This window comes from Labeo rohita, chromosome 19 (assembly GCF_022985175.1).
Source record: "Labeo rohita strain BAU-BD-2019 chromosome 19, IGBB_LRoh.1.0, whole genome shotgun sequence".
In the NCBI taxonomy this organism is placed as follows: Eukaryota; Metazoa; Chordata; class Actinopteri; order Cypriniformes; family Cyprinidae; genus Labeo; species Labeo rohita.
The window spans coordinates 24711170-24738342 of NC_066887.1; the positions used below are offsets into that span (position 1 = coordinate 24711170).

At 35.2% G+C, this 27173-nt stretch overlaps 3 protein-coding genes across 3 annotated transcripts; all 3 read left to right on the forward strand.

Annotated features, from left to right (window-relative positions):
- The first annotated feature begins 1206 nt into the window (after positions 1-1206).
- Positions 1207-2238, forward strand: si:dkey-211g8.9 (free fatty acid receptor 3). The gene has a single exon (XM_051136352.1). The coding sequence runs from the start codon at positions 1207-1209 to the stop codon at positions 2236-2238; it is 1032 nt and encodes a 343-aa protein (XP_050992309.1).
- A 5017-nt stretch (positions 2239-7255) lies between these two features.
- Positions 7256-8155, forward strand: LOC127181543 (free fatty acid receptor 2-like). The gene has a single exon (XM_051136321.1). It carries the CDS (start codon positions 7256-7258, stop codon positions 8153-8155), a length of 900 nt encoding a protein of 299 aa, XP_050992278.1.
- Positions 8156-15848: 7693 nt separating this feature from the next.
- LOC127181544 (free fatty acid receptor 3-like) lies at positions 15849-16754 on the forward strand. Its single transcript, XM_051136322.1, has one exon. It carries the CDS (start codon positions 15849-15851, stop codon positions 16752-16754), a length of 906 nt encoding a protein of 301 aa, XP_050992279.1.
- The last annotated feature ends 10419 nt before the right edge of the window (positions 16755-27173 follow it).

Sequence of the window (27173 nt, forward strand, 5' to 3'; positions counted from 1 at the left end):
TCAGCTTTTAATTTAAAAAAAAATTACAATGTAAAAAAATAAAAAACACAATTTGTTGAGTCAGCTTAAAATAATTTGTTACCCTGCTGCCTTAAAATTTTAAGTTCAGTCAACTAAAATAAGTTTAGTCAACTTTAAATGTTAAGTTGTACTAAGTGACAACTTAGATATTTGTGTTTGCTAAACTTAACAGATGGGTAAGTAACCCAGCTGCCTTAAAATTTTAAGTTGATTCAACTCAAATATCTAAGTTGTCACTTTAGTATAATTTAACATTTCAAGTTGAGTAAACTGTTTTTTTGAGTTGACTGAACTTAAAATTTTAAGGCAGCCAGGTTACAAATTATTTTAAATTGACTCAACAATTTTTTTTTTTTTTACAGTGTACCCTTATGTCTGGTTTTGTGGTCAAGGGTCACATATGAGAATTAACTGCAAAATTACTAGAAATCTGTACCTTGGATATCATACAATTTGCATACATTCAAAATTTATGGGAAAAGACATTTTTTTCAAGATGTTTCCAACTCTGACTTTGCACCAATTCTGTAGAATGCCCCATTTATACTGTATGACACATGATAAACAGACAGTATTGACCATGCTTAATAAACTGATCCTAAGGCTTTTTGCACACCGCTATAAAAGCATCTGTTTAATTCATTGTATGCAATAGCCTTTCCTGAATGACATCCCCTAACAGACTCCTAGTTTACAGCTTTAATGGTTTAACCGTCCAGTTCATTTCAAGTGACAGAGTCACGGCTGGATGCGCTCAGCTTCCTGCAAAGCCCATTTATTCTGAATCATTTCACTGATCTAGCGTGTGCACCAAGGGCAAACAAGGCAACACGCGACCATATAAATGCCATCTTGCTGCATTAAGTACCCATCCCCTTGCCTCATATCAGACCAATTCAAGCTCTTAGATGCACTAACCGCCCATCAAACGCCCCTCCCACGCCCCCTCTTTTCCCCCCGCCCTACTTTTTTCCAAATAAATACCAACTTTTGTGCAAATACGAATTTCCTTATTGTCTTCTTGTTTTCGCAGATTGGAGAGTGTTCAGCACTTTATTTGATTCAGGAACAGCCATTCTTTCAAATGGAATAACAAGGGAATATTGCCAGCCAGTGTGGAGGCTGTAAAAAGAAGGCATATGTTAACTGATCTAGGTGAGCTACGAATCAACAAACTGATGTGACATGGAGTTGACCGCATCAAGCTTCATCTCATTGTTGGTCTACATCTTGACCTTCTTGCTTGGACTTCCTGGCAACCTCCTTGTGCTGTTCGTGTACATCCGTAAGGCTCGAAAACACGGTGCCACCCCCAACGTAGTCTACGCTCTTAACCTGTGCGTGGCAAACCTGGCTCTAGTGTCGTGGATGCCAGTCAAAGTGGCTGAGACGGTGCTTCAAGGTTGGGCACTTCCAGGTGTGCTTTGTCCCGTTTACAGCTTCTTTCTTTTCTCTTCAGTCTACGGTAGCAGTTTGATCCTCACAGCCGTCGTCGTGGGCCGCTATCTGAGTATCGCCTATCCTATAACTTACAAACTCTACCGTCGGGCGCGCACCTCTTGCCTGGTGAGCGCCATCTTGTGGGCTATAGTGCTTTTACACTTGGGTCTTGGATTTATTGCCGAAGGAGGGGGACATTTTGTGTCTTTATCAGAGGACAATGTCTCTGCATGCTATGAAAACTTCACACAAGGACAGTTGGAAGTGCTGGTGCCGTTACGCCTGGAGATGGCGTTGCTGCTGTTCCTGCTGCCACTCGTTTTGTCAGCGTTCTGCACGCTGCGCTGCCTAGTACTTGTCAGACATTCTTCTTTGCCCTCTAATGGGAAAAGAAGGGTGTTAGCCATTGCACTCTCCACATTAGTAGTATTTGTGGTCTGTCATGGACCCTACAATGTTTCCCACATGGTGGGCTTTGTCTTGCACACTAACGTGGAGTGGAGGAGTGAAGCCATGCTTTCCTGCTCCTGCAATGTATTTCTTGAGCCCGTGGTCATGTTAATGCTCTCGCCGTGGACGCCGAGGGATTTGGTGAACAGATTGTGCCGTAAACAAAGGAATGCATCATGCAAGCCGTGGCATCAGAATCACTGCAACAGGGCTTCCAGGAACCCTCAAACAATAACGACACAAAGTGCGTCAATAGTAAGCCATGGTGAGTCTAAAGACGACAAAGCAAGCGCAAACAAAACAGACTCGTCCATAAACGTGACCTGATTAGGCTACGGCAAGAAACTCATGGAAATAAATGAGATGTTGACTTTGAACATGGATTTTTTTTTACCTGACCTAAATGTGAGTCACCCAAACAGACATATTTTGTGAGATCATGTTTTGGTGGATATTAAGGATATCAAATGAGAAATTGCACATTCTTTTAACTGAATAGTTCACTAAAAAAATGTTAGTTCTGTCATCGTTTACTTAACTTCAAGTCAGTTCAATCCTGCACTGTAAAAAATAAAAAACAATTTGTTGAGCCAGCTTAAAATAATTTGTTACCCCGCTGCCTTAAAATTTTAAGTTCAGTCAACTAAAATAAGTTTAGTCAACTTTAAATGTTAAGTTGCACTAAGTAACAACTTAGATATTTGTGTTGGCTAAACTTAACAGATGGGTAAGTAACCCAGCTGCCTTAAAATTTTAAGTTGATTCAACTCAAATATCTAAGTTGTCACTTAGTATAATTTAACATTTCGAATTGAATAAACGTTTTTTGAGTTGACTGAACCTAAAATTTTAAGGCAGTAAGGTTACAAATTATTTTAAGTTGACTCAACAAATTGCTTTTTACAGTGTGTATGAGTTTCTTTCTTTGGTTGAGCACAAAAGAAGATATTTTGAAGAATGTTGGCAACCAAACACTTAACAGGAGCCACTGACTGCTATGAAAAAAATAAATTATGGAAATCAATTGCTGGCATTAAATGTTTGGTTGCCAATAGTCTTCACAGCAGTTCCCTTTTCACAATGTTTGCCTCAGTATTTTTTTTAGTAATTTTTTAACCAAAAATCTAAACTGTAGTAAGAATGGTTCACACTTCAGTTTGGAAACCAGTTCTCACCATTAACTATTAACTGCCTCAACTCCTAATTTGCTGCTTATTAATAAGTTAGTACAGTAGTTGTTAAGTTTAGGTACTGACATGTTGCTGTAAGTAATTTATTTTTAGTGTTATTTTTATAGTACCTTTAAACATGCAAGAAGATTTAAAGTAGGCTGTAAAACTCCATGTATATACTTTTGTCTCATTCAAATCTGTTCATTAGAGTAGTACTAATAAACCGTGCTAAATTTGTAATTATTTTCTGATATACTTATACTGTAATTGTTGTTATTTTATACTGTAATAAATACTGTGAATGTGTAAAATGTTTAACATGGACACTGCATTGTAACACTGAATTAAACTGCTCTTCCATTCTCTTGAATGATTTCATTTTCCAGGTGCAGTTTTTGGTGTAATTGGAAATTATGAATTGTTGCAGAATTTGTTACTATAAATATTTATTTTATGTGTACATCACTGCATTTTACAAGTTCGCACAATAGCCATTCCAGGACCACGATGATGTACAGAAATTGTTAATATCCTTAATCCTTCCTTTTACATTATACAAATTTCCAGCCTCATATTTAGATCAGGAAATAAAGAATGCAAAACAATGGTCCCCTGTTTTCACATTATATACAGTAACTTCCATTCCCTGGAATGTTTTGAAAAAATAAAATATTTGCATGTTAAAAGTTTCTGTTTCAAATGAGAAGGAAGCATAAACCTTAGAAATAGGTCAGTTGCTTAAATACAGTCACCATTTTAAGACTGTCTTAAGAATGAGTAAGTACCTTTTAATGTAACTGAATTTGGCCAAACTTTAAGGACTATTCTAAGTAGTTTATACGAACAACAGCCACTGAAGAGTTTTGGTGAGTATGTCTTAAAATCTATTGATCTGTTTTTGAAAATATGTTGTATTAGAATCCACTTGTTTTACTTTGTTTTATTGATATGAAAAAATAATAACAGCAGTGATAAGTTGGATAAGTTGTTGAATAATAGTAATAGTAATAATAGCAATAACAATAGTAAAATAGTTATAATAATGATAGTCACTTTTGCAAAACATCTTCAAACTAAACTTGCGAGGTTCTTGTGTAATATACATATAGTATACCTATATTTTTTTATGTTACAGAATAGTGTTGCCCTGCTTCACGTGATTCACGTGATTTTCTCTCATTTTGCTTTCGCTTAATCCAAAATATCCTATCTAAACCGGACTGATATTCCTGTGTTGTATATATATATATATATATATATATATATATATATATATATATGTATATATGCTGTTAAAAATGAAGGACAACTTTTAAAGAATTGTTATACTGCCTGTGTCATACAAAACCAAAAAGCAACAAAGACACTATATTTCTGTTCTTGATATGGACTAACAGTAAATGGGTCATGAACTGCATTTTATTTAGAATGTTCTCTAATGTTCAATTATTATATTAGTGTGATTATACATAAAAAACAGAATATTTAAAAAATAATTCACACTATTTTCTATCCCGTTTTTGAGCTTCGAAGTAGATAAGGCAAGTAAACGCCCACTGCTAAAATTGGCTAACAGTTGTGGTTATTAAAATAGCAGATGGACGTTGCTGTGATGACTATGAAAATAACATGACCCATTAAAACAAACAGATACTCAGTATATATCAAACGGTCTGAAACAGCAATGCAGTAGTGGTAAAGACACCTTTACTCAAACGTATGTGTTGTGACATTACTGTTGGATCCACTTCATCAGACTCAGCAGGGCATCACCTTATACTTTCAGTCTCTCTAAACCCCCAATAGTATGTTCCTGCACATACAGCTCTAGGACCACATTTCTAGGACCCTATTTTTTTGCAGGGCATCACCTTATACTTTCAGTCTCTCTAAACCCCCAATAGTATGTTCCTGCACATACAGCTCTAGGACCACATTTCTAGGACCCTATTTTTTTTGTGACAGCGCCATCTAGAGGTGACCTAATTTAAGCATACAACAAAAACTATTCATTTTTTATCTTTCCATCTTATTTTTAATGTAAGAGCTGGTGTGAACTTGTGTTCGAGGCGGTGTCAGCAATCTCCATTTAGCCTATTTAGCTGTGCAAAACAGTTCATTGTTCTGCTGAATGTTATAAATTAGCATTTGTATTCAGATGATCTTACATTTATTAATGTACTAATAAACTCACTAATTTGTAGCGCAACTGTTTTACCGTTTACTGGATGTCATGTGTGTCACACATCAGACCTGAATCGCTGTGCTGTGGATAATGAACTATAGTCTCAAGAAAACTTAATTTAAAACCAGAATATATGAAGAGTTCAGATGCAAAACCAGCTAAAAGCCATCTTGGTCAAAAATGAGATGATACTGAGTGAATGCTCCTGACACATATTATACGTCTATCAAATACTTTTACTTCAAACTTGTTGAATTCCAGCCTCAGCCCAATCAGAAGTTCCAGCACTTACACTACCGTTCAAAAGTTTGGGGTCAGTAAGACTTGTAATAGTCTTTAAAGTAGTCTCTTATGCTCATCAAGGCTGCATTTATTTGATTAAAAATATAGAAAAAAAACAACATGATCCTTCAGAAATCACTCTAATATGCGGATTTATTATTAGAATGATCAATGTTGGATAATATCAACAGTTGTGCTGCCAAATATTTTTTGGAACCTGTAATTTTTTTGTTTTGTTTTTCAGGATTCTTTCATGAATAACAAGTTTAAAAAGTACAGTGTTTATTCAAAATATAAATATTTTATTATTAACTTTTAATAAACTTTTAATTATTAACTTAATACACCCTTGGTGAATAAAAGTATTAATTTCTTAAAAAAAAAAAAAAAAAAAAAAAAAAAAAAAAGAAACAATAAAAATGTACTGACCCCAAACTTTTGAACAGTAGTGTACATAGAAACCTATACAAAGTAGCCAGAAAGAAATGCTCATTTTAAAGAAATACGTCAGATGGATTTAGAGGCTTTTGCATCTGAACTCTTCATATCTAGAATATATTGAAATTAGGTTAAATAATTCAAACGGGTTACCAATGGGTATGTTAAGGGGTAGGAGTTGGTTAGGACAATAATTAAGTGTATACAATTAAACAACTACATATTTCTTTAAAAAATAATAATATACAGATTTGAATAGCAAGCGCTATTAAATAGTATGAGATGCTAATACATACATATATACAATAAATAAATAAAATAAAATAAGATGATACCAAAAAAAACTATAGGGTCCTAGAAATGCGGTCCTGAAACTGCAGTCTCCGGTTGTGCAGGAACACCCTTCTCCTCTAAACAGGCTGCATCGTACTGTCTTACTGTCGTAAGATCTGTGAGAAATTTGAAAGAAACTGGCCACTGGGGGGCGATATTGCATTTTTCAAGGGCGTAAACCAGGGATAAGCAACGTCGGTCCTGGAGTGCCAATGTCCTTCAGAGTTTAGCTCTAACCCTGAAAAGAAAAAAAAAAAAAAAAACTCACCTGTTTTTAGCCCTATTAATTCTTAAGACCTTGATTAGCTTGTTCAGGTGTGTTTGATTAAGGTTGGAACTAAAGCAAAGAACTTATATTGACAAGAAGTGAAAGCCAATGGAACGTTCCACTGCAACAGCGGCGTCCAGCAGCAGCCCTACGCGACTCGGCAGTCCACTAGCTTCTTGCTGTCGCTATGGCAAATATCTTTTTAAAAAAAAAAAAAAAACGTACATTAAAGCTAAAATACACAACCATTGAAAATTTTTAACCAATGTATATTATAGACTATAGACCCTAAAGAATCATATTAACTTGTGGAAAATGGGCATCCGATGACCCCTTTAAGTAACTTCAGTTTTTTTTTTTTTTTTTTTTTTTTTTGCTATTTTGGAGCTACACAGACTCAGTTACACTTAAGAAGAATTGCAACAGTGACTCAATTCTAAATATGTTTTCATAACAGAATGCAAATCATACTACAAGACAAATAACAAAGAAATAGTTATTGGTAAGTCTCAGATAAAATCACAACAGCCGGTTCTTTAAATAGTACTGATAAAAACTATAAGAATACATCTGAAATAGGTGTGTGTATGTATTACAGGTGGTGTCTTAAGAAGAACCTGCAGGGCTGTTTTCTAAAGTGAAGAACTTTACCACAGGCCGACGACAATGTCAGCAGATTCGACAGCGGGTCTCGTCATTAACATCATCACATTCCTGATTGGTTTTCCTAATACTGTGCTGGCGTTCTGCTCATGCATTCGCAAGATTCACAGTAAACCTCTCCCTATTGACATATTCATGTTGAACCTCACTGTTTCTGACCTCATCTTTCTCACTTTCTTGCCTGTCAAGATTAAAGAGGCTGCAGATGACATGGTTTGGAACATGCCCTATATCCTGTGCCATTTCAATATGTTCATGGTCTTTATTCCTTTGCATACCACCAGCCTGTTCTTGGCTGCAATAAGTGCTGAGCGCTATGTGTGTGTACGATTTCCAGTTAAGTATAAAAGTCAAAGAAGAAACCTCTATACGATATTAATATGTGTCGCCATCTGGGTGCTTGTTATAATAGTAATAGTATTTGCTCACGAGGCTGCATACACAAATCCTGAAAAGAAAGAACCTCTGAGATGTTACAGAGACTTCACTCCAACACAGCTGAGAAATCTTAATGAAGTACGTCTGGCTGTTCTTGGGCTATTTAGCTTGACACCTTTCATCATTTACTGCTTCTGTTACATTAATGTCATCCATATTTTGTTGAAGCTTCCTCTCATTAACCGCTGTCGCAGGCTCCGGGCGATTGGGCTGGCTTTGGGGACATTCCTTTTGTGGACAGTTTGTTACGCTCCTATCAGTGTATCATACATAGTTGGCTACATCAGAAAAGAAGATCCAAAGTGGCGTACAGAAGCTTTAATGCTGACTACTTTAAATGCATGTTTTGATATTATTATATTTTTCTGTATCTCAAAGGAGATGAGAAAGGCAGTCGGTGTTTGTGCAAATGCTTTCTTTCAGTTATATGTATACTCAAAGAGGTTTATGTTGTTGTGTCCTTAACCATTTGAAGTTTTTAGAAGAGATTGTGGCTTGCCATAGACATTTGTGTCCACGAACATGCAAAAAACAATTACATTATTACAAAGTAATCATCTACACTGTTTAAAAAGAGTGAAAATATCAACTTCCAGGGCACCAAGAAACTATCTATTAAACATCAATAGATTCTAATTGTAATATTAGCACATAAGCTACTTAAATTATATAAAAATACAAGTTTAAGTCCATCAAGTTAAGAGCAACAAAAACGTTTGAATTTGTTAATCATTAGAAAGAAACAGAAACATATTGGTATTGAGACCTAAGACTTCTGAACTGATCTAGGTCAGCTACGAAACTGATCTGACATTCTTAAGTTGACCAAGTCCAGCTTTATCTCATTGTTCATCCACATCTTGACCTTCTTGCTTGGACTTCACGGCAACCTTCTTGTACTTTTCGGGTACGTCTGTAAGGCTCTAAAACACGGTGATACTCCCAACGTAGTCTACACTTTTAACCTGAGCATGGCAATCCTGGCTCTAGTGCCATGGATGCTAAAGTGGCCGAGACAGTGCTCCACGGTTGGGCTCTACAAAGTTTCCCACATGGTGGGCTTTGTCTTTTACACTAAAGTGGAGAAGTGAAGCCATGCTTTCCAGCTCCTGCAATGTATTTCTTGAGCCTGTGGTCATGTTAATGCTTTTGCCGTGGACGCTGAGGGAATTGGTGGACAGGTTGTGCCATAAACAAAGGAATGCATCATGCAAGTTGTGGCATCAGAATCATTGCAACAGGGCTTCCAGGAACCCTCAAACAAACAATGACAAAGCTTGCGTCAATAGTAAGCCATGGAGAATCTAAAGACGACAAAGCAAAAGCAAACAAAGCAGACTCGTCCATAAAAGTGACCTGATTAGGCTACGGCAAGACGCTCATGGAAATAAATGAGGTTGACTTTGAACATGGATTTTTTTTTTTTTTTTTTACTTTTGATAGTGAGTCACTCAATCATATTTAGGGGAAGGATATTAGCTGTGAGATAATGTTTTGGTGTTTATTAAAGATACTGGATGAGAGTGCTTTTTAGTGGTTTTAACCAAAAATATAAACAATAGTAAGTTAGACTAAAAATGGTAAAATAGCTACTTCTAGTGGATCTTTTGAACATGAGGGAAAGTCTAGGGTACATTTAAAGTGGTCCAATAGAGACCACGTGCTTTACTATTCTGTGATACAGTTATTCTGTAATTATTGTTATTTATACTATAAAATGTATAATGTAATGTGTGTTTGACATGGGCACTGTATTGTAAATATAAATTAAGTTGCTCTTACATTCTCTGGGACTGTTTTGTTTTCCTGGTGCAGTTTTTGTGTATGAAAATTACGAACTAATGCAGCATGAAGTTGTTTAAATCCTTAATATCTTTTCAAAAAATACTCCTTACACTATTGGGCCTCATTATCTATACCAGAAAAAAGTAAACAAATCAACAGTCCATTATTTTCATATTGTATAGGTGTGAACAAATACCCATGTGATAGTTTGTGGTTTGCAAAGAGGCACTACCCAGGAAAGATCTGAAAACTGCTAAACACGCATTTTAAAAGTTACTGTTAAAAATGAGAGGGAAGCCTAAGCTGTAACATAAGGAGTCGTTGTGAGTATTTAAAAGTCTTAAAATCTATTTAGACATTTTTGAAAATATGTTATATTGGAATACACATGTTTTACTTATTTACTGTGGCAGAAAAACTATAAAAACAGAAGTGGTAACTGTCAATTTTACAAAACATCTCCAAAGTATCTACTAAAATGTAAAAAGCTTTCTTGAAATAACATTGGTTAAGACATATATTGTTAAGATTCTGATGTAATATATATATATATATATATATATATCCATTATGATATATATGTATATGTGCATCAGAATTTTACATTTAATTATTAATTAAAAATACCTAAACCTGACTGCATGAAACCTGATCATTTTGAAAGATCTCATTTAATTTATGTACGAACTGTCGATTGTTTTGTATTACCAATACAGCATTTTTTTCAAATAGCTCACCTATGTCTCTCTGGACATAGATGAGGGAATTAATATTAAGTAATTTAATGCAAAAGCCATTTAATATTTAACCAAAATAAAGAAAAGAAAGATACTAACGGTTCATAATGATCACATCTGTGAAATTTAAAAAAGGAAAGAAAAAATGCTATTTTTTAAAACTTGGAATACAAACTAACGTTAAGAAACTTCATGGTGTTTTTGTGTCATTTTTGATCAAAGACGATCAAACTTGAATAGAACTGTCCAACAATGTTTAAAAATGTGGAAAAAAAAGGAAACTACATTCTTAAAAATAAAGGTGCTTTAAAAGGTTCTTCACATCGACGCCATAGAACAGAGGTCCCCAACCTCCGGGTCGCGAGATCGTTCTGGGCAAAATTTGTATAGATATGATGCTCTCTGTTATTTATTGTAGGTAATTACTTGTTTTAATTATTCTGTACTTTCGTTGTATGTGATTGATATGGAGTAGCAATTTGACTTCATGCTAAATTAGTAATTAAAAGATTGCTCTGATCTGTCATATAGCCTATTAGGGCTTAAAGGGATCGCAGTTGATACGTGATACGTACGGACCAGACGCAGACCCCACCGTTCGGCATGTGATTCGCAGATTAAGATGCCAATTTACACGTTCAGGCTATTTAAAACCACAAGAAGAAAAAAACGAAACAGAACTCAATTCATTACTTACGCGCTGTTCTTGCACACACCCGCAGTGGTGGGCAGTAACGAAGTAGTTGTACTTCGTTACTGTACTTAAGTACATTTTTCAAGTATCTGTACTTTACTGGAGTAGTTTGATTTTGAGTAACTTTCACTTTTACTTCACTACATTCCAAAGCGTAAGATCGTACTTTTTACTTAACTACATTTAAAAAAACATATCGTTACTCCTTTGCTACGTGTTCTGAGACGCACAAGCGGTGTCTGATTAATGAACAAACTGATTCTTTTCAATGAATCTGTTAAATTGATTCGCCAACCGCACCAAACGATTCATTCACGAATTGGAATGATCCGATTGCAGCAGTTCTCGAGTCGACAACCCATTGATTCAAATGATCCGTTTAGAGCGAGTCTTCAGTCAACTGAATTCACAAGTAAGAACCGGGAGATCTTGTGAGCGCACGCGCGACTGATGCTGCGAAAAGTGAATTACTAATGTCGAATTTTAGGATTAATTATTATAACTAAAATCATATTTAGGTCAAAGCTGTGCGTTGTTTGTGAATTACGTCTGCTGTAAAAGGTGATCTGTTTCTGAAATGCTTGAATTCAGACACATCAACATCACTTCTCTGTTTTAGGTCAAAAACGAAAAATTTAAATATCAGATTAAATAAAATAACTCATGCACGTTCATATTCCCCGCTTCTGTAACCTTAGCCGTTTTATTAAAATGCTATGCATGTGTCTGTTTTTATATTGTTTAGCAACAGTATAAATTTTTATATTGTTTGGATCAGCTAGCCGAATAGACAGATGAATGTTTATTCATAACCATACTGAAAATAAGTAAATATTGTTAGCTGATGCTAACTGTGTAGCTATAACAAGCTAGCTGGTGCTAAGTTGAGGTAATTTTTAGATATAAAGTCCAAATATTTTTATTCAAGAACCTAGATAGATTACATCTGATGGAAAAAGAAAGGATGTGATGTTCAGAACATGGTGACTACAGTAAAGTGGAAAGTGATGCCCTCTGGGGGCATTTGGCCAGGGGTGTTTTTACACAGACAATGTTTGAAAGAAAAAAAATCATTATGAAAATATAATTATATTTTCCTTAAAATGTTCTTACTAACTTCAGGCCTTATTCTCATGTCATATATAACTGTGATGTTATGCAAAACAACAAACACTTTTTCTTATTGGTGAAAATTAGATGGTCAGATCTGTTTTCTCTCAGGGACACTGCAGTGTGAGCTTCACATTGAATATTACTACATCACTCTCGTCAGTATAGTCCATATCAACAACAAAAATGTATTTTTACTCCATATAGTGGTTATTTTGGGAAAATCCCAGGTGTTTTGAGCAGTAGGATTATATATATAAAAAAAGCCAATATAAAATTCAATTAAGTAGCCTATATAAAATTGCAAAATAAATCTATCAGTACTTTTTTACTTAAGTACATAAAAAATCGAGTACTTTTTTACTTTCACTCGAGTAAAATTGAATGAGGAGCACTTTTACTTTTACTGGAGTAATATTTTATTGTATGTATCTGTACTTTTACTCAAGTACTTGACTTGTGTACTTCGTCCACCACTGCACACCCGAAGCGCGCACAAGCACAGAGACGTGTTTCAGACAGCGCACTATTGCTCTTTCACGTCTCCCTGCGTTTAATAATCCGGACACATTTGAAAACGGAGTTTTCGTTTTAAAACGCTCTCCGTCCACACTAGCGTTTTCAAGTGTTTTCCAAATGCTTCTCATCCACACTGAAACGTAGGAAAACGTTGAATTCGCCATACTGCGCGTGCGTAAAAACTCACTTAGATGATACAGACGGAAGAGACATAAGAAGTTTTAACGCAATTCTTGGCAGGATCAATTTATTTACGGAAATATCTCATCATTCACTGACGCGTCCATGTCGCGCGCTCTCATGTTTGATCTAAAAAGCAGCTGCCCTCACGTTTAGCTGCAGGAGTCAGGACAGCAACTGAGTACATTTTCTGTCATCTTTTTAGGACTGTAATGTGAAGAGTGTACAAATATATCTTCAGCAGCAGTGTAGAAGTGAATAGCACATAACAGCCACAATTACCGGTATAATAGATTTCTATTGGTACAATATGCGTCACATGACTAAACATGCGTCATCGTTTTCAAAAGTCTCTAGGTGTGTTTAGGTGTGTTCGACTTAACGCAGCGCTGCGCAGCTCGATCAAATTCTGACTTGAAGCAGTGCATGCCGGTTAGAAATTTTGTCCGACTTGAGGCGGCGCCGACGCCTCGTGACTGTCACGTGTGCCATCAAAGTACCGCGATAGCGATTCGAGAGCAGCCGACTGACTCAGCCGGCGCAGTTTCTTCAGAGCGGCTGCAGGAGCTCTGATGACCACATGGCTGTTTCACGATTGGTCAGATTCACCGCATGACAACGGTCACGTGTGTTTTGGGTTTATTCTAACATCCTCAAGTCCGATAATGTTGACAAATCTGTGTTTTTAGAACAATAAAAGTGTTTTTACTGTAGTCGCAATGTTATATTGAGTCAGATCTATCATAAAACACTGATAAAAGCATATATAACCCCACTTTATTAGTATTTAAATAGTATATGTTTACGTTTATCATTATTCTTGTTCAGATGGCGCTGTATTGAGCAGTGTATGAAACGTGTTTCTGTTGCTCATGAAAACGCTTTTGAAATGTCGGTGTATTTGATAAATATTGCATTTACTTCACTTCTTCTGTGATAGAGCATGCAAATACCGCGAGAGCTTCATTAACGAGAGTAAAAAGTGTCCGTCTTGACGCCTCCGTTTTCAACTCCGCCCGCGACTGCTCTCGGCTACTCTCGTTGATCGCCGCCTGTAGCCGTAGATGAAGTCGAACACACCTGAACACTTTCTACTCTCGTTAGTGAAGCTCTCGCGGTATTTGCATGCACTATCACAGATAAAGTGAATTAAATGCAATATTTATCAAATGCACGGACTTTTCAAAAGCGTTTTCATGAGCAACAGAAACACGTTTCATACACTGCTCAATACAGCGCCATCTGAACAAGAATAATGATCAACATAAACATATACTATTTAAATACTAATAAAGTGGGGTTATATATGCTTTTATCAGTGTTTTATGATAGATCTGACTCAATATAACATTGCGACTACAGTAAAAACACTTTTATTGTTCTAAAAACACAGATTTGTCAACATTATCGGACTTGAGGATGTTAGAATAAACCAAGCGGCAACCTCCCGGTCTCCCTCTTGAAGCCAACACGGAAGTGACTAAAACTGCAATTCATCGACTGGCTGCAAAAGGGAGTCAATCCCATAGACTCCCCATGTTAAAATGCCCAACTTCACGGCAGAAAAAAAGAAGTTTACAGCCTGGTTCAAAAAGTGGTTTTGGTCTATATAGCTAATTTTGCCCTTCATGTCAACTGTGAGGGGGGTGAATTTATTTATAACTCATCCGTTTAATTTATATTAAGCCTTAAAGTTCTGCATAATTTAGGGTGTGGCCACTTGAGTGACAGGTGGATTGCCGCTGCTGTCACCACCGTTGCACTAGGCGGGCGTGGTTTCAGCAACCAGCTCCACCCACGTCCCGCCTGTTTGGCCATTTTTGATTATCCGGGAGTGACGTGCAGTGAAGCGATTCCAAGATGGCGGCGGCCGACTCCCGCCCACTAAGAGATTCAAAAATGCTCTTCAGAAACCTACGGGTGACGTCACAGACACTACGTCCATATTTTTTACAGTCTATGGAATAAACCCAAAACACACATGATCGTTGTCATGCGGTCAATCTGGCCAATTGTGAAACAGCCATGTGGTCATCAGAGCTCCTGCAGCCGCTCTGAAGAAACTGCGGCGGCTGAATCAGTCGGCTGCTCTCGAATCGCTATCACGGTACTTTGATGGCACACGTGACAGTCACGAGGCGCAGCCTCAAGTCGGACAAAATTTCTAACCGGCATGCACTGCTTCAAGTCAGAATTTGATCGAGCTGCGCAGCGCTGCGTTAAGTCGAACACACCTTCTGTTTTCACAGTCCACACTGCAACGCAAAAACGGCGTTTTCAAATTTATCCATTTTGGAGAGCGTTTTCAAAAAGCTCAGTTTTCCTTGACCAAAAACGCCGTCTCAGTGTGGACGGAAGGCCAGAACGGAGAGAAAAAGATGCGTTTTCAAACGAAAACGTATTAGTGTGGACATGGCCTAAGATACATAGCTACAGTTGGGGTTTACGTCGCAATATTGGAAGTATTTCTGTTTTAAACCACGAAGGCTAGCCAATGGATATCACACAAGCAATGTGCAAACTTTGCGTAATAGTTATGCCGGTGAAAGTCTTTAGCTTCAGTCAATTAACTATACAGAAAGTGGAAGTAAGAAAACTGACTTAGATTTCTAATGCTGTATTAACGGCGCATATTCTCTCAGAGACGACAAGAGACAAATCTAATTCTACATATGCTGATAACGGTGTATAATTGACTAAAATTAATCATTGTGCTTTTTCATTGAGCTACGTAAACATGATGTTACTGTAGTTCTAATCTAGACTAAATGTGGTAGCACAAAACCAGTTATAAGGGTAAATTTTTTTAAATTAAGAACAATGGCTCAATTCTACACATATTTTCATAATGTGACAGAATGCAAATCATAATATGGTTTACTTTATCTATCCCATCCAGGTGTCTGGAGTGCATTACAGAAGCGCATTAAAAAAAAATCCATTGATTTTATCAAAGCTAGAAAGAAAAACCTTTTGGTAAGTTCCAAATAAAGTCGCTTATGTTTTTAAGTTTTATTCTAGACTTTTTTTTTTTCTTAAAGTGTGTGTGTTTATATATTACAGGTGCTGTTTTAGGAACTTGCGGGGTTGTTTCCTACAGTAAATTGAAGAACTTTACCACAGGCCGACAACAATGTCAGAGGAGTCAACAGCGTTTCTGGCTATTTACATCATCACTTTCTTGATTGGTTTTCCTAATGCTGTGCTGGCGTTCTGCTCATGTATTCGCAAGATTCATCGTAAACCTCTCCCTATTGACATATTCATGTTGAACCTTGCTGTTTCTGATCTCTTCTTCCTCACCTTCTTGCCTTTAAAGATGAAAGAGGCCGCAGATGACATGGTTTGGAACATGCCCCATATCCTGTGCCACTTCAGTGATATCATGTTCTTTTTTCCTCTTTATTTAAGCAGCCTGTTCTTGACGGCAATAAGCGCAGAGCGCTACGTGTGTGTAGCATTTCCAGTTACGTATAAAAGTCCAAAAAGAATAATTTATTCAACACTTATATGTGTTGTCACTTGGGTGATGTTTTCAGCATTTGCAATATTTCCATACAAGGCATCATTTTTAGATTCTGATGAAGCGGACAACAACACTAATCTGCTCTCCCTAGATGCCAAACCTCAGGGGTGTTGTATTAACCACACAGCAAAACAGCTGACAGAACTGCTTTCAGTGCAGTTGAGTTTAGCAGTGGTGTTTTTCCTTCTACCCTTCCTTATCTGCTGCTTTTGTTACATCAGTTTAATTCGTATTTTGATAAAGTGTCCACTATTTAAGCGACAACGTAAACTCAGGGTGACTGGACTGATTGTGGGGACTCTCCTTGTATTTGCCATTAGCTTTGCACCTTACAATGCATCACAGATAGTGGGCTTCATCAAACACGAAATTCCAAATTGGCACATGAAAGCTTTTATGCTGAACACTTTAAATGTATGTTTTGACTCTATTATATTTTTCTGTATCTCTAAGGATATGAGAAGGGCCATCAAAGTATCTGCAAAGGCCTTGTTCAGTTTTATGCCTATTTAAAGCTTTGTATTATTATTGAGCCTATTTATTGCTTTAAAAATGTATTACCAATATCACACAAAACAAATATAGACATCATATTGTAACCACTTGAGTTACATGCACTGTACTGTACATGTTTTTTATTGTATAAGCAGAAAAGGATCCTACATCTTGAAAAATCACTGAAATAACTGACCTGAGAGCATCACGCTGATCTTTGTGACAGCCCCAAACTGCGTTCAGATTGACAGGGTCTCTATAAATCAGGGGTCACCAAACTTGTTCCTAGAGGGCCGGTGTCCTGCAGAGTTTACCTCCAACTTTCCTCAACACACCTGCCTGGAAGTTTCAAGTATATCTAAGACCTTGATTAGCTGGTTCAGGTGTGTTTGATTAGGGTTGGAGCTAAACTGTGCAGGGACACCGGCCCTTCAGGACTGGGTCTGGTGACCCCTGCTATAAATGATCGCTGCTCCTTGTTCCAGGATATCCATTGAAATTCACTTCATTTTCACATCTCTCATCGACCTCAAATATCCCTGTTGAAAAAAACAGCATATGCTTTTAGGTATGTTTTGATGCTGGGATGCTGGTTAGGTATGTTTTGATGCTGGTTTAAGCTGGTCCTTTGCTGGTTTATGCTGGTCCTTAGCTGGTTTATGCTGGTCCTTTGCTGCAACATGACCAGCATAAACCAGCATCAAAACATACCTAACCAGCATATGCTGTTTTTTTCACCAGGGATGGCTTGCCATTTGAAATATGTAAGTAGTAGCAATGTTACATGGCTGCTCAATCTAATATTAACCTAGAAAAATGTGTGCTATTTAGGTCCTGCAATGGTCTGAAGGGCCCACCTACGATTTTAGACATGGAAAGCAATCTGAAACGAATGTGATTTGACAGTCACTGGTGTATTTAGAAGATTCACTGCTAAATTCAATCGTGCTTTCGTGCTTTGTCTGGCACTGAGCCAGAGATAGATGTGCTCTGTGTTTTTTCATAGCATCACATTTTTATTTTAGATTTCAGACAACATTAATTACCAGCAAAAATTTACGTGAGGTTAAGATCCAATCAGTGGATACGGGCGCATTCACTACTACAGAGATGATAAGTCAGTGTCGCCAACTTCATCTCAAGCTGAAAGCAAAGAAAGCACTAGTTTATCAATAGATCATTAAAATGTTAATGCGGCCTCCTTACTGTTTTTCCCTGACACATTCATAATCATGCTTCTGCCGCAAGCTTCATTTGTGCGCTTGAGCGCTTATTAGGCTATATAGGCAATAAAGGCTCATTGTTATGATTTAAATGGTTTATTAATAAACGTGCGATTAATTGACTAATCGCTTAAAATTAACGACTACTAGTCGACCAGAAAAATCTTAAGTTGAAGGCAGCCCTAGAGTCATCCGAATCAATTGACTGACTAATTCACAAATTAATCATAAACATTGCAAGCTTGCAGCACCTGTTGGTCAAAAATCCCAAGGAAGAAGAGTAAGTAATTACACTTCCATGAAATCTAAATGTATTCTAAATGTAATCTAAAAATGATTTAATAATATTAATATGATGGTTCTTTTGACTTTTGATTTTCAAACAAAAGTGAGCATTCTGTCATTTACTCATCCTCATGACAGTCTAATCCTGTATGACTTTCTTTCTTCTGTGGAACATAAAGTAACATATTTTGAGAAAAGGCCCAGCAGGTTTTTTTAGTTTGTTTGTTTGTAAGCCATGGTGAATCTAGAGATGACCAAGCAAACGCAAACAAAGCAGACTCATCCATAAAAGTGACCTGATTAGGGAATGGCAAGACACTCATGGAAATAAATAACACGCTCACTTTGAACATGGAATTTTTTTTTTTAAACTTGTGATTGTGAGTCACCCTGTCATATTTAGGGGAAGGATAGATGAGATGAGAGTGCTTTTTAGTTGGTTTAACCAAAAATATAAACAACAGTAAGTTATTAAATGACTAAAAATGGTAAAACAGCAACAGCTAGTGAATCTTTTGAACGTGAAGGAAGATCTAGAGTAGATTTGAAGTGGTCCTATGAAGACTCCATGTATATTCATATATATTATTTCATCAAAATCTAGACAGCTGAGTAGTACTGATGGTCCGTGTGCTTAAATATTCTGATACAGTTATTCTGTAAATATTGTTATTTGTACTATAAAATGCATAATGCGAATATGTAAAATGTTTAACATGGGCACTGTATTGTAAATATAAATTAAATTGCTGTATACATTCCCTGTGACTTCATTTTCCTGGTGCAGTTTTTGTGTATGAAATTAATGAATTGATACAGCATGTAGTGTTAATATTTATTTTTTATGTGTACACCACTAAATGCTACATGTTCACACTAAAGTCACTGCAGGACCACAATGATATTCAGAAATTGTTGATATCCTTAATATTAAAAAAAAAAATAAATCCTTAAAGGTATAGGTCACCCAAAATTGAACATTCTGTGATTCATTACTCACCCTCACGTTGTGTCAAACCCATAAGACCTTTGTTCGTTTTGGAACACAAATTAAGACATTTTGGATGAAATCTGAGAGCTCTCTAACACTTCATAGATAGCAATGGTCTTACCACGTTCAAGGTCAAGAAAAACACTAAGAACATCGTTAAAATAGTCCATGTGACATCAGTAGTTTAACTGTAATTTTATGAAGCTACAAAAATACTACAAATACGAGAAAAAACTAAAATAACAGCTTTATTCATCAATTCTTCTCCGTCACATCATCCTAGCACCATTTTGGAGAGTACCACAACGCATGTGAGTACTTTCCCTGAAGGTAAACAAGCTGCAGCACATGCATGTTCATCAGCTGCACCACGCGCATACATTGTGGGATGCTGTGGAGAAGAATTGTTGAATAAAGCTGTTATTTTAGTTTTGCGCACAAAAAGTACTCTTATAGCTTCATAAAATTACATTTGAACCACTGATGTCCCATGGACTATGTGACCGATGTTCTTGTTACCTTTCTCTTGAATGTGGTAGGACCCTTGCTGTCTATGCAGGGTAAGAGAGAATTATATCTTTATTAACATCTTTATTCTTATCTTCATAGTTATAGTCCTTGGTGTGAACAGGCCTTTGCACCAATTTTGGGCCTCATATCTATGCAAAAAAAAAAAAAAAAAGTAAACAAAACAACAGTCCTTTATTTTCATATTGAGTAAGTGTGGACAAATACCCACGTGATAGTTTGTGGTTTGCAATAAGACACTACCCAGGAGAGATCAGACAACTGATAAACTTACATGTTAAAAGTTACTGTGAAAAATGAGATGGACACGTAAGCTGTAACCTGACGAGTTGTGGTGAGTATTTAAAAGTCTTAAAATCTATTTAGACGTTTTTGAAAATGTTATACTGGAATACACCTGTTATACTTATTTATCGTGGTGAAAAACTATAAAAACAGAAGTGGTAACTGTCACTATTACAAAAAATCTGCATAGTACGTACTAAAATATAAAAAGCTTTTATGATTCAGATTCTCACATTTTGCTTTTACATTCATTTTCTCTATTTATTATAATTTGTTATACATGCATCAGAATTTTATATTTAATTATTAATTTAAAATACCTAAACCTGATTGCATGAAGATCAAAATTAACATTTTAAATTATCTACTTTCACTGATGTTTTTGATTGGGACAGTCAATTGTTTTGTATTGCCATACAGGATTTTTACAAAAAGCTCTCTGCATTCTGACCACGGTACTTAGATGATGGAATCAATATTAAATCATTTAATACAACAGCCATTTAAGGTTTAGCCAAAATAAATAAAGAAAAATTTATTCTATAAAATTGTAAAGACTTGGAATACAGACTAATAATAAGTAACTTCATGGTGTTTTTGTGTCATTTTGGAGCTAGACAGACTTGATCACTAAGACGATCAAACTTGAAAAGACTTGCACAACAATGCTTACAAATGTGAAAAATGGATACAAGACTGAATAATAATAACTATCCCTTTATTTCAGCCTCCACACTTTAAATACTTGTGTTTTTCGCTGATCAAAGATGGAACATTGAGCAGTCACAATCTGATGATTAGCATTTTTAATGAGGGGGAAACAATGGCTCAATTCTAAACATGTTTTCCAAATATAACAGAATGCAAATCATAATATGGTTTATTGTATCCATGCCATTCAGGTGTCTGGAGTGTATTACGGAAGCACATTTCAAAAGAGTCCAATGATTTGATCAAGACTAGTAATAATAGAGAGAAATACCTTTTGGTAAGGTCCAAATAAAATCGCTTAGGCTTTTAGTGTTTTTAAGGAGTGTTTTTATTAAACTAATTTTTTCATAATAGAGAATACATCTTAAAGTGTGTGTGTGTTTATATATTACAGGTGCTGTTTTAAGAACTTGCAGGGTTGTTTTCTACAGTAAAGTTAAGAACTTTACCACAGACTGACAACAATGTCAGAAGATTCGACAGCGTTTCTCGTCATTTATATCATCACATTCCTGATTGGTTTTCCTAATGCTGTGCTGGCGTTCTGCTCATGTATTCGCAAGATTCATCGCAAACCTCTCCCTATTGACATATTCATGTTGAACCTCACTGTTTCTGACCTCTTCTTCCTCACCTTCTTGCCTTTAAAGATGAAAGAGGCTGCAGATGACATGGTTTGGAACATGCCCCATATCCTGTGCCGCGTCAGTGTGTTCACGTTCTTTGCTCCTCTCTATTCCAGTGGCCTGTTTTTGGCAGCAATCAGCGCTGAGCGCTACGTGTGTGTTGCATTTCCAGTTAAGTATAAAAGTCCAAAGAGGTTAATTTATACAATACTTATATGTATTTGCCTCTGGGTGCTTGTTGTAATAACCGCAATATTTCCATACAAGGCAGCATATTTAGATTCTAATGAAGCGGACAACAACACTAATGAGCACTCCCTGGAACCTCAGGGGTGTTATATTAACTTCACAGCGAAACAACTGAAAGCACTGCTTCCAGTGCGGCTGAGTTTAGCAGTGATGTTTTTCCTTCTACCCCTCCTTATCTGCTGCTTCTGTTACATCGGTTTAATTCGAATTTTGATAAATTGTCCACTATTTAAACGACAACGTAAACTCAAGGTGATTGGACTGATTGTGGGGACTCTCCTTGTGTTTGCTATTAGTTTTGCACCCTACAATGCATCACACATAGTGAGCTTCATCAAAAAAGAAATTCCAAATTGGCGCATGAAAACTTTAATGCTGTGCACTTTAAACGCATGTTTTGATCTTATTATATATTTCTGTATTTCTAAGGATATGAGAAAGGCCATCAAAGTATGTGCGAAAACCTTGTGCAATTTTATGTCTAATAAAGCAATTTGTTGCTGTTGTTGTAAACTTAAGAATGGTATCACCAAAATGTCTTAGAATTAAATTGCGCAAACCGAATGTATAAAGACATATTGTGAACTACACTTTACTTTAGGGTGTATATGTTTTTATGGTAGGCTACAAGCAGAAAAGGATCCTACACCTTGGAAAAATATCACTGAAATAACTGACCTGAGAGCATCACGCCAACCTTTGTGACAGCGCCAGACTGCTTTCAGATTGACAGGGTCCTTACAAAGTGTTCACTTCTTCTTGTTCCAGGATATCTGTTGAAATTTACTTCACTTCACAAAATGCCTTCTTCCCAAACACCCTGCATGGTCATATAGACAACAGTAGCATATGTATTAGAGGTTTCTGGAATATGACAATATAATGCAATGTCTCTTTTGTATCATGCTTCCATTTAATGTATATAAAACATCCAAGTTTAATATTAAGTTGTTAATAATTTAAAAGTGCGAAATGTCTGTTTTGATGTTTAATATGAAAATAAACATAATTTGTTTATATTAAATGTCTATTTTATCTTACTTAATCATAATCATAAGATTTATACTGTAACGTCTCGTTCACTTTATAGCCGCTTACAAACCACACAACTGGGACTAAATAAACTTAATAAAAACACCTCACCCTTTTTCTCACCTTCTTAACTACTACAATTGCTGGAGTGACGCGCAATGACTGGCGGGTAAATTTCCCGCTCCACTTTCTGTGAAGATCAGAGATTGTCGATGTTTCCGAAGCTTTAGGAATTCTGAATCATCTGAATCAATTGACTGCCTGATTCACAAATAAATCACAAATATTACAGGCTTGCAGCACCTGCTGGTCACAACGGTGTAATGCAACAAAAACTAAGCTCACCTTTTACAAAGCAATTGCAAATGTTTTCATGGAAGTATAAAACAATTAATTATATTAAATATGACTGTTCTTTTGATTCTGATGTTCTACTCCACCCTCGTTCTAATCCTGTATCACTTCATTTCTTCTGTGAAACATAAAATACCGTACTTTGAGAAATGGCTCAGTAGTTTGTTTGTTTTTTATTTGTTTGTTTGCACAAAAACTGCTAGGTTACCAGTATTCTTTAAAATATCTATGTTCTGCAGGTTTGTAACAACATGAGGGTAGCCTTAAAAGTAAGTTATGAAAGAATTTTCATTTTGAGTTGAACTACCCTTACCAAAAAGAAGTATACTTCAAGTTTATTTTATTAAGCATACTTCAGTAAAGTTCAAGTATATTTTTAAGTATACTTAATGTGGTAAGTATACAAATATCAGTGTACTGGTAGTATACTTGTAAGTGAACGATTTCAATACTCCTTGTGACTGAATTGGCCCACTTATAAAAGTATACTTTAACTGTACTTTAAGTATGACAGTAGTAAACTTTGAGTACACAGCTAGTTTACATCTATGCTTTTAGTTTGTACTGCAACTATACTAAAAGTAAACTTAAGGCATACTGATAGTTCACTAATGAAATACTTGTAGCATTTTTAGTACACTTTGAAGTATAGTCTCAGTAAACTACTAGATTAGTAGTTTTATACTGCAAGTATACTTGTAAATTTTCTTTAAGTGAACTTTACATCATACTTTAAGTATACTTGAATGTGGGTAAGTTTCATAAAGAAAGTAAGAAAGAAAGAAAGAAAGAGAAACATTTTGAACAAAAAGCTGAAAAAAGACTGAATTTGATTCAGAATGATAATCAAATTGGAGATGGAGTCGATCAACACCAAAGCTTGACAGTAATTATTACCTCTTCATGGGTCGATATTTTATTCCATAACATTACAGTTTTAATGCTTTTTAATGTCTGATTATTGTGTCAGATTACATGTGGAAGCATCTGTTGTTTTGGTTTCTTCTTTGCTTGTGGTTTGGAAATTCTGTACAGAAGACGTGATAGCGCCCTGTACTGTATAACAATGAAAACATGGATTCTCGAAGCACAAGTATAGCTTAAATATCTTAAGACATTTTCTAAGTATGAGTCAAGTATACTTAAATGTCATTTTAAGTATATTTTTGTTTTGTACATAAAGCACATTTCTGAGAAGTACTTAAAAAGTAAACATAAAAAAAGTATACTTTCCTATTTTTAGTTTAAAAGAATTACACTAATAGCACACTTCAATAAACTTCTTTTTTTCGTAAGGGTATCCCTTTAAGATAGCAATAAAGCAATCCTTCCTGTTCCTATAGAGCCTATTTCCTGCAGAGTTTAGTTCCGACTGTAATTAAATGCAGCTAAATCAACTTACCAAGGTCACTAAGCTTACCTGAAAATTACAGCCAGGTGTGAAACTAACTCTGCAGGAAGTTTACTCTTCAGAAGGAGGAATGAGTTACCACGCAACACATTCTCACTTCCAACTCGTCACATATTGACGCTTGGTCAGGACCCTTTGCTCTCACTTTTTGTCGCACAGGGTATACATTTAGCATCATTTATTCCTCCATTGCTTTAAATAAGAAACATTCGGCAATATGCAGTCACAAAAGGCATTGGGAATTTTATCGTCCTGATTAAACTATATTAGTGAGACTATATTAGTCTCATAAACCTAATCATTTTGTAAATAGCACACACTGATACTTTAACTTTAGAAGCAATATATTGTAAATTAAATTGTATTCTGTCTTGCTGTCTTCCATTTGTCTTGCTGAAAATGATTCAGCAGACAAATACATTTGACTAAAAAAAGAAAATATTTTTAAACTCCAGTCTGTACTATGGCCTAGCAGCCTAGAATCCTTTCTAATTAATATGTTTTATTGAATGAATTTCCATGTACACACACACATGCACACACAAAAACACTTGCTACTTATCTTTCCAGTAGGTTCAATAAGACAAGACAGTATTCTTGGTGGGCCTCATATACCCCATATGCAGCAGTTATGACAACTTCCTGTGTTCTTCTCACTGACCGTTCCCAGGGTTGCCAAGAGACATTGTTTAACGAGGCTCTGTGTTGCAGATTGTGCTCCGAATTGATTAAATTTCCGCTGTTTTGAGACACTGCACCCATCACGTAGTCTAATCACACATTCAGAATGTCTAGGATGGAGGTGAAGGAAGCTTGCTGATAATTTGTGTGAAACTGGGGAGAGAAAATGCTGAGGATCCTTATTTTTCTACATTGTGAAGGTCAGAATTTTTGTTTAATTTATTACACTTTTTAAACAGAGAATATTTCTCTAACCTTTCTCACAATGTTTAATGGCTTGAATTTTATTTTATAATTTTTTTATGAACAAATTAAAACTTCTTTTATTTTTGTTATAATAAAGATCAAATTAAAACTGTATTGGAAACTTACCCAATGCTTTTAACATTTATTTTCAGATGGCCCTTATGTATAGATTTTATTGTTTTACACAGCCAGATGTCTTAAAATATGAAAATCCATTATAAAATGCATTATTAAAACTACTATAATCTAAAAACTAAAATAAACAACAACAACAACAAAAATCGGTAACACTTTACAATAAGGTTCCATTAGTTAATATAAGTTAATGTATTAACTATAACATGAACGAACAATATCAATATAATAAATATGAATTCATCTTTGTAAATATTAGTTAATAAAAATACAGTTCATCATTCATTGTTTGTTCATGTTAGTTCACAGTGCATTACCTAATATTAACAAACACAACTTGTGTTTTTAATAAAGCATTAGTAAATGAGGAAATTAACATTAACTAAGATTAACTAAGTATTGTTCATTCTTAGTTCATGTTAACTACTGTAGTAACTAATATTAACTAATGAACATTATTGTAAAGTGTTACCAATAATTCTAAATTGTATTGCATAAAAGTTACATTTATGAACATTGCAAAAAAAAAAAAAAAAAAAAAAAAAAAAAAAAAAGACTGTCCCACAGTTGTGGCATCATTTCCACAACACAGAACAATTTTTGAGGTGGGGCAAAAAAGTTGGTAGACTTTTAGTATGGTACTTTTGTTTCGTATCATTTACAATTAAGTTATAATTATATATATTATAATATATACAATCATACACAGTACACAGTATATATAAAATTATAATTAAGTTATAATATTGTCAAAGCACACTAACAGTCAAAAGTATTTGTACAGTAAGATTTTTAATGTTTTTATTTTTAAGAAGTATCTTCTGCACACCAACCCTGCATTTATTTTATCCAGAGTACTGCAAAAACAGTACAATTTAAAAATATTTTTGCTATAATATATAAATTTATATTTTTCGCTAAAATATATTTTAAAATGTAATTTTTTCCTGTGTTTTCAAAGCTGAATTTTTAACATCATTACTCCAGTCACATGATCCTTCAGAAATCATTCTAATATTCTGATTTACTGCTCAAAATAAATAAATAAAATAAAAAATAAATAAATAAATAGTATTATGTAAAAACAGCTGAGTAGAATATTTTCAGGTTTCATTGTTAAATGAATAGAAAGTTCATCATCCTTACTAAATAAATTAATTTCTATAATTTCTCTTACTGTTCAAAAACGTTGGACTGGTAGTATATGTGTGAAAATATTGTTTATTTTGGATACATAAAATGTTAGCTTTGAAATAATATTTTTTCAATCATTTTATTACAAAATGAATTTCCAAAAAAAAAAAAAAAATGCTAGTTAAAGCTGGTTAAAAAGTAACAGCTAGTAAAAATAAATTGCTAATTAAATTAGTGAGCGAAGTCCACAAAGCAAAACATAGCCATAGTTGAAGAAATATCCTGTTATAAAGTAATTTTTGCATGCATAAATAATTGTTTTACATTGGTTAAAGCCATTCTCTTCATTTCTCTACATTATCATTTTATTTAAAAAGATTCTATAAACCAAGATTTTCATCATTATTAACCTCTGACAATGGCAACAGCAAAGCTGAGAATATTATTTGTCTGTTATTACCATTTCTAAATTTTTTACCTTATTGAGGTTTCTGTTCTCTGGGCAGTGTTTCTTCCACCTGTTGACCATCTGTGAGGTACGGACTA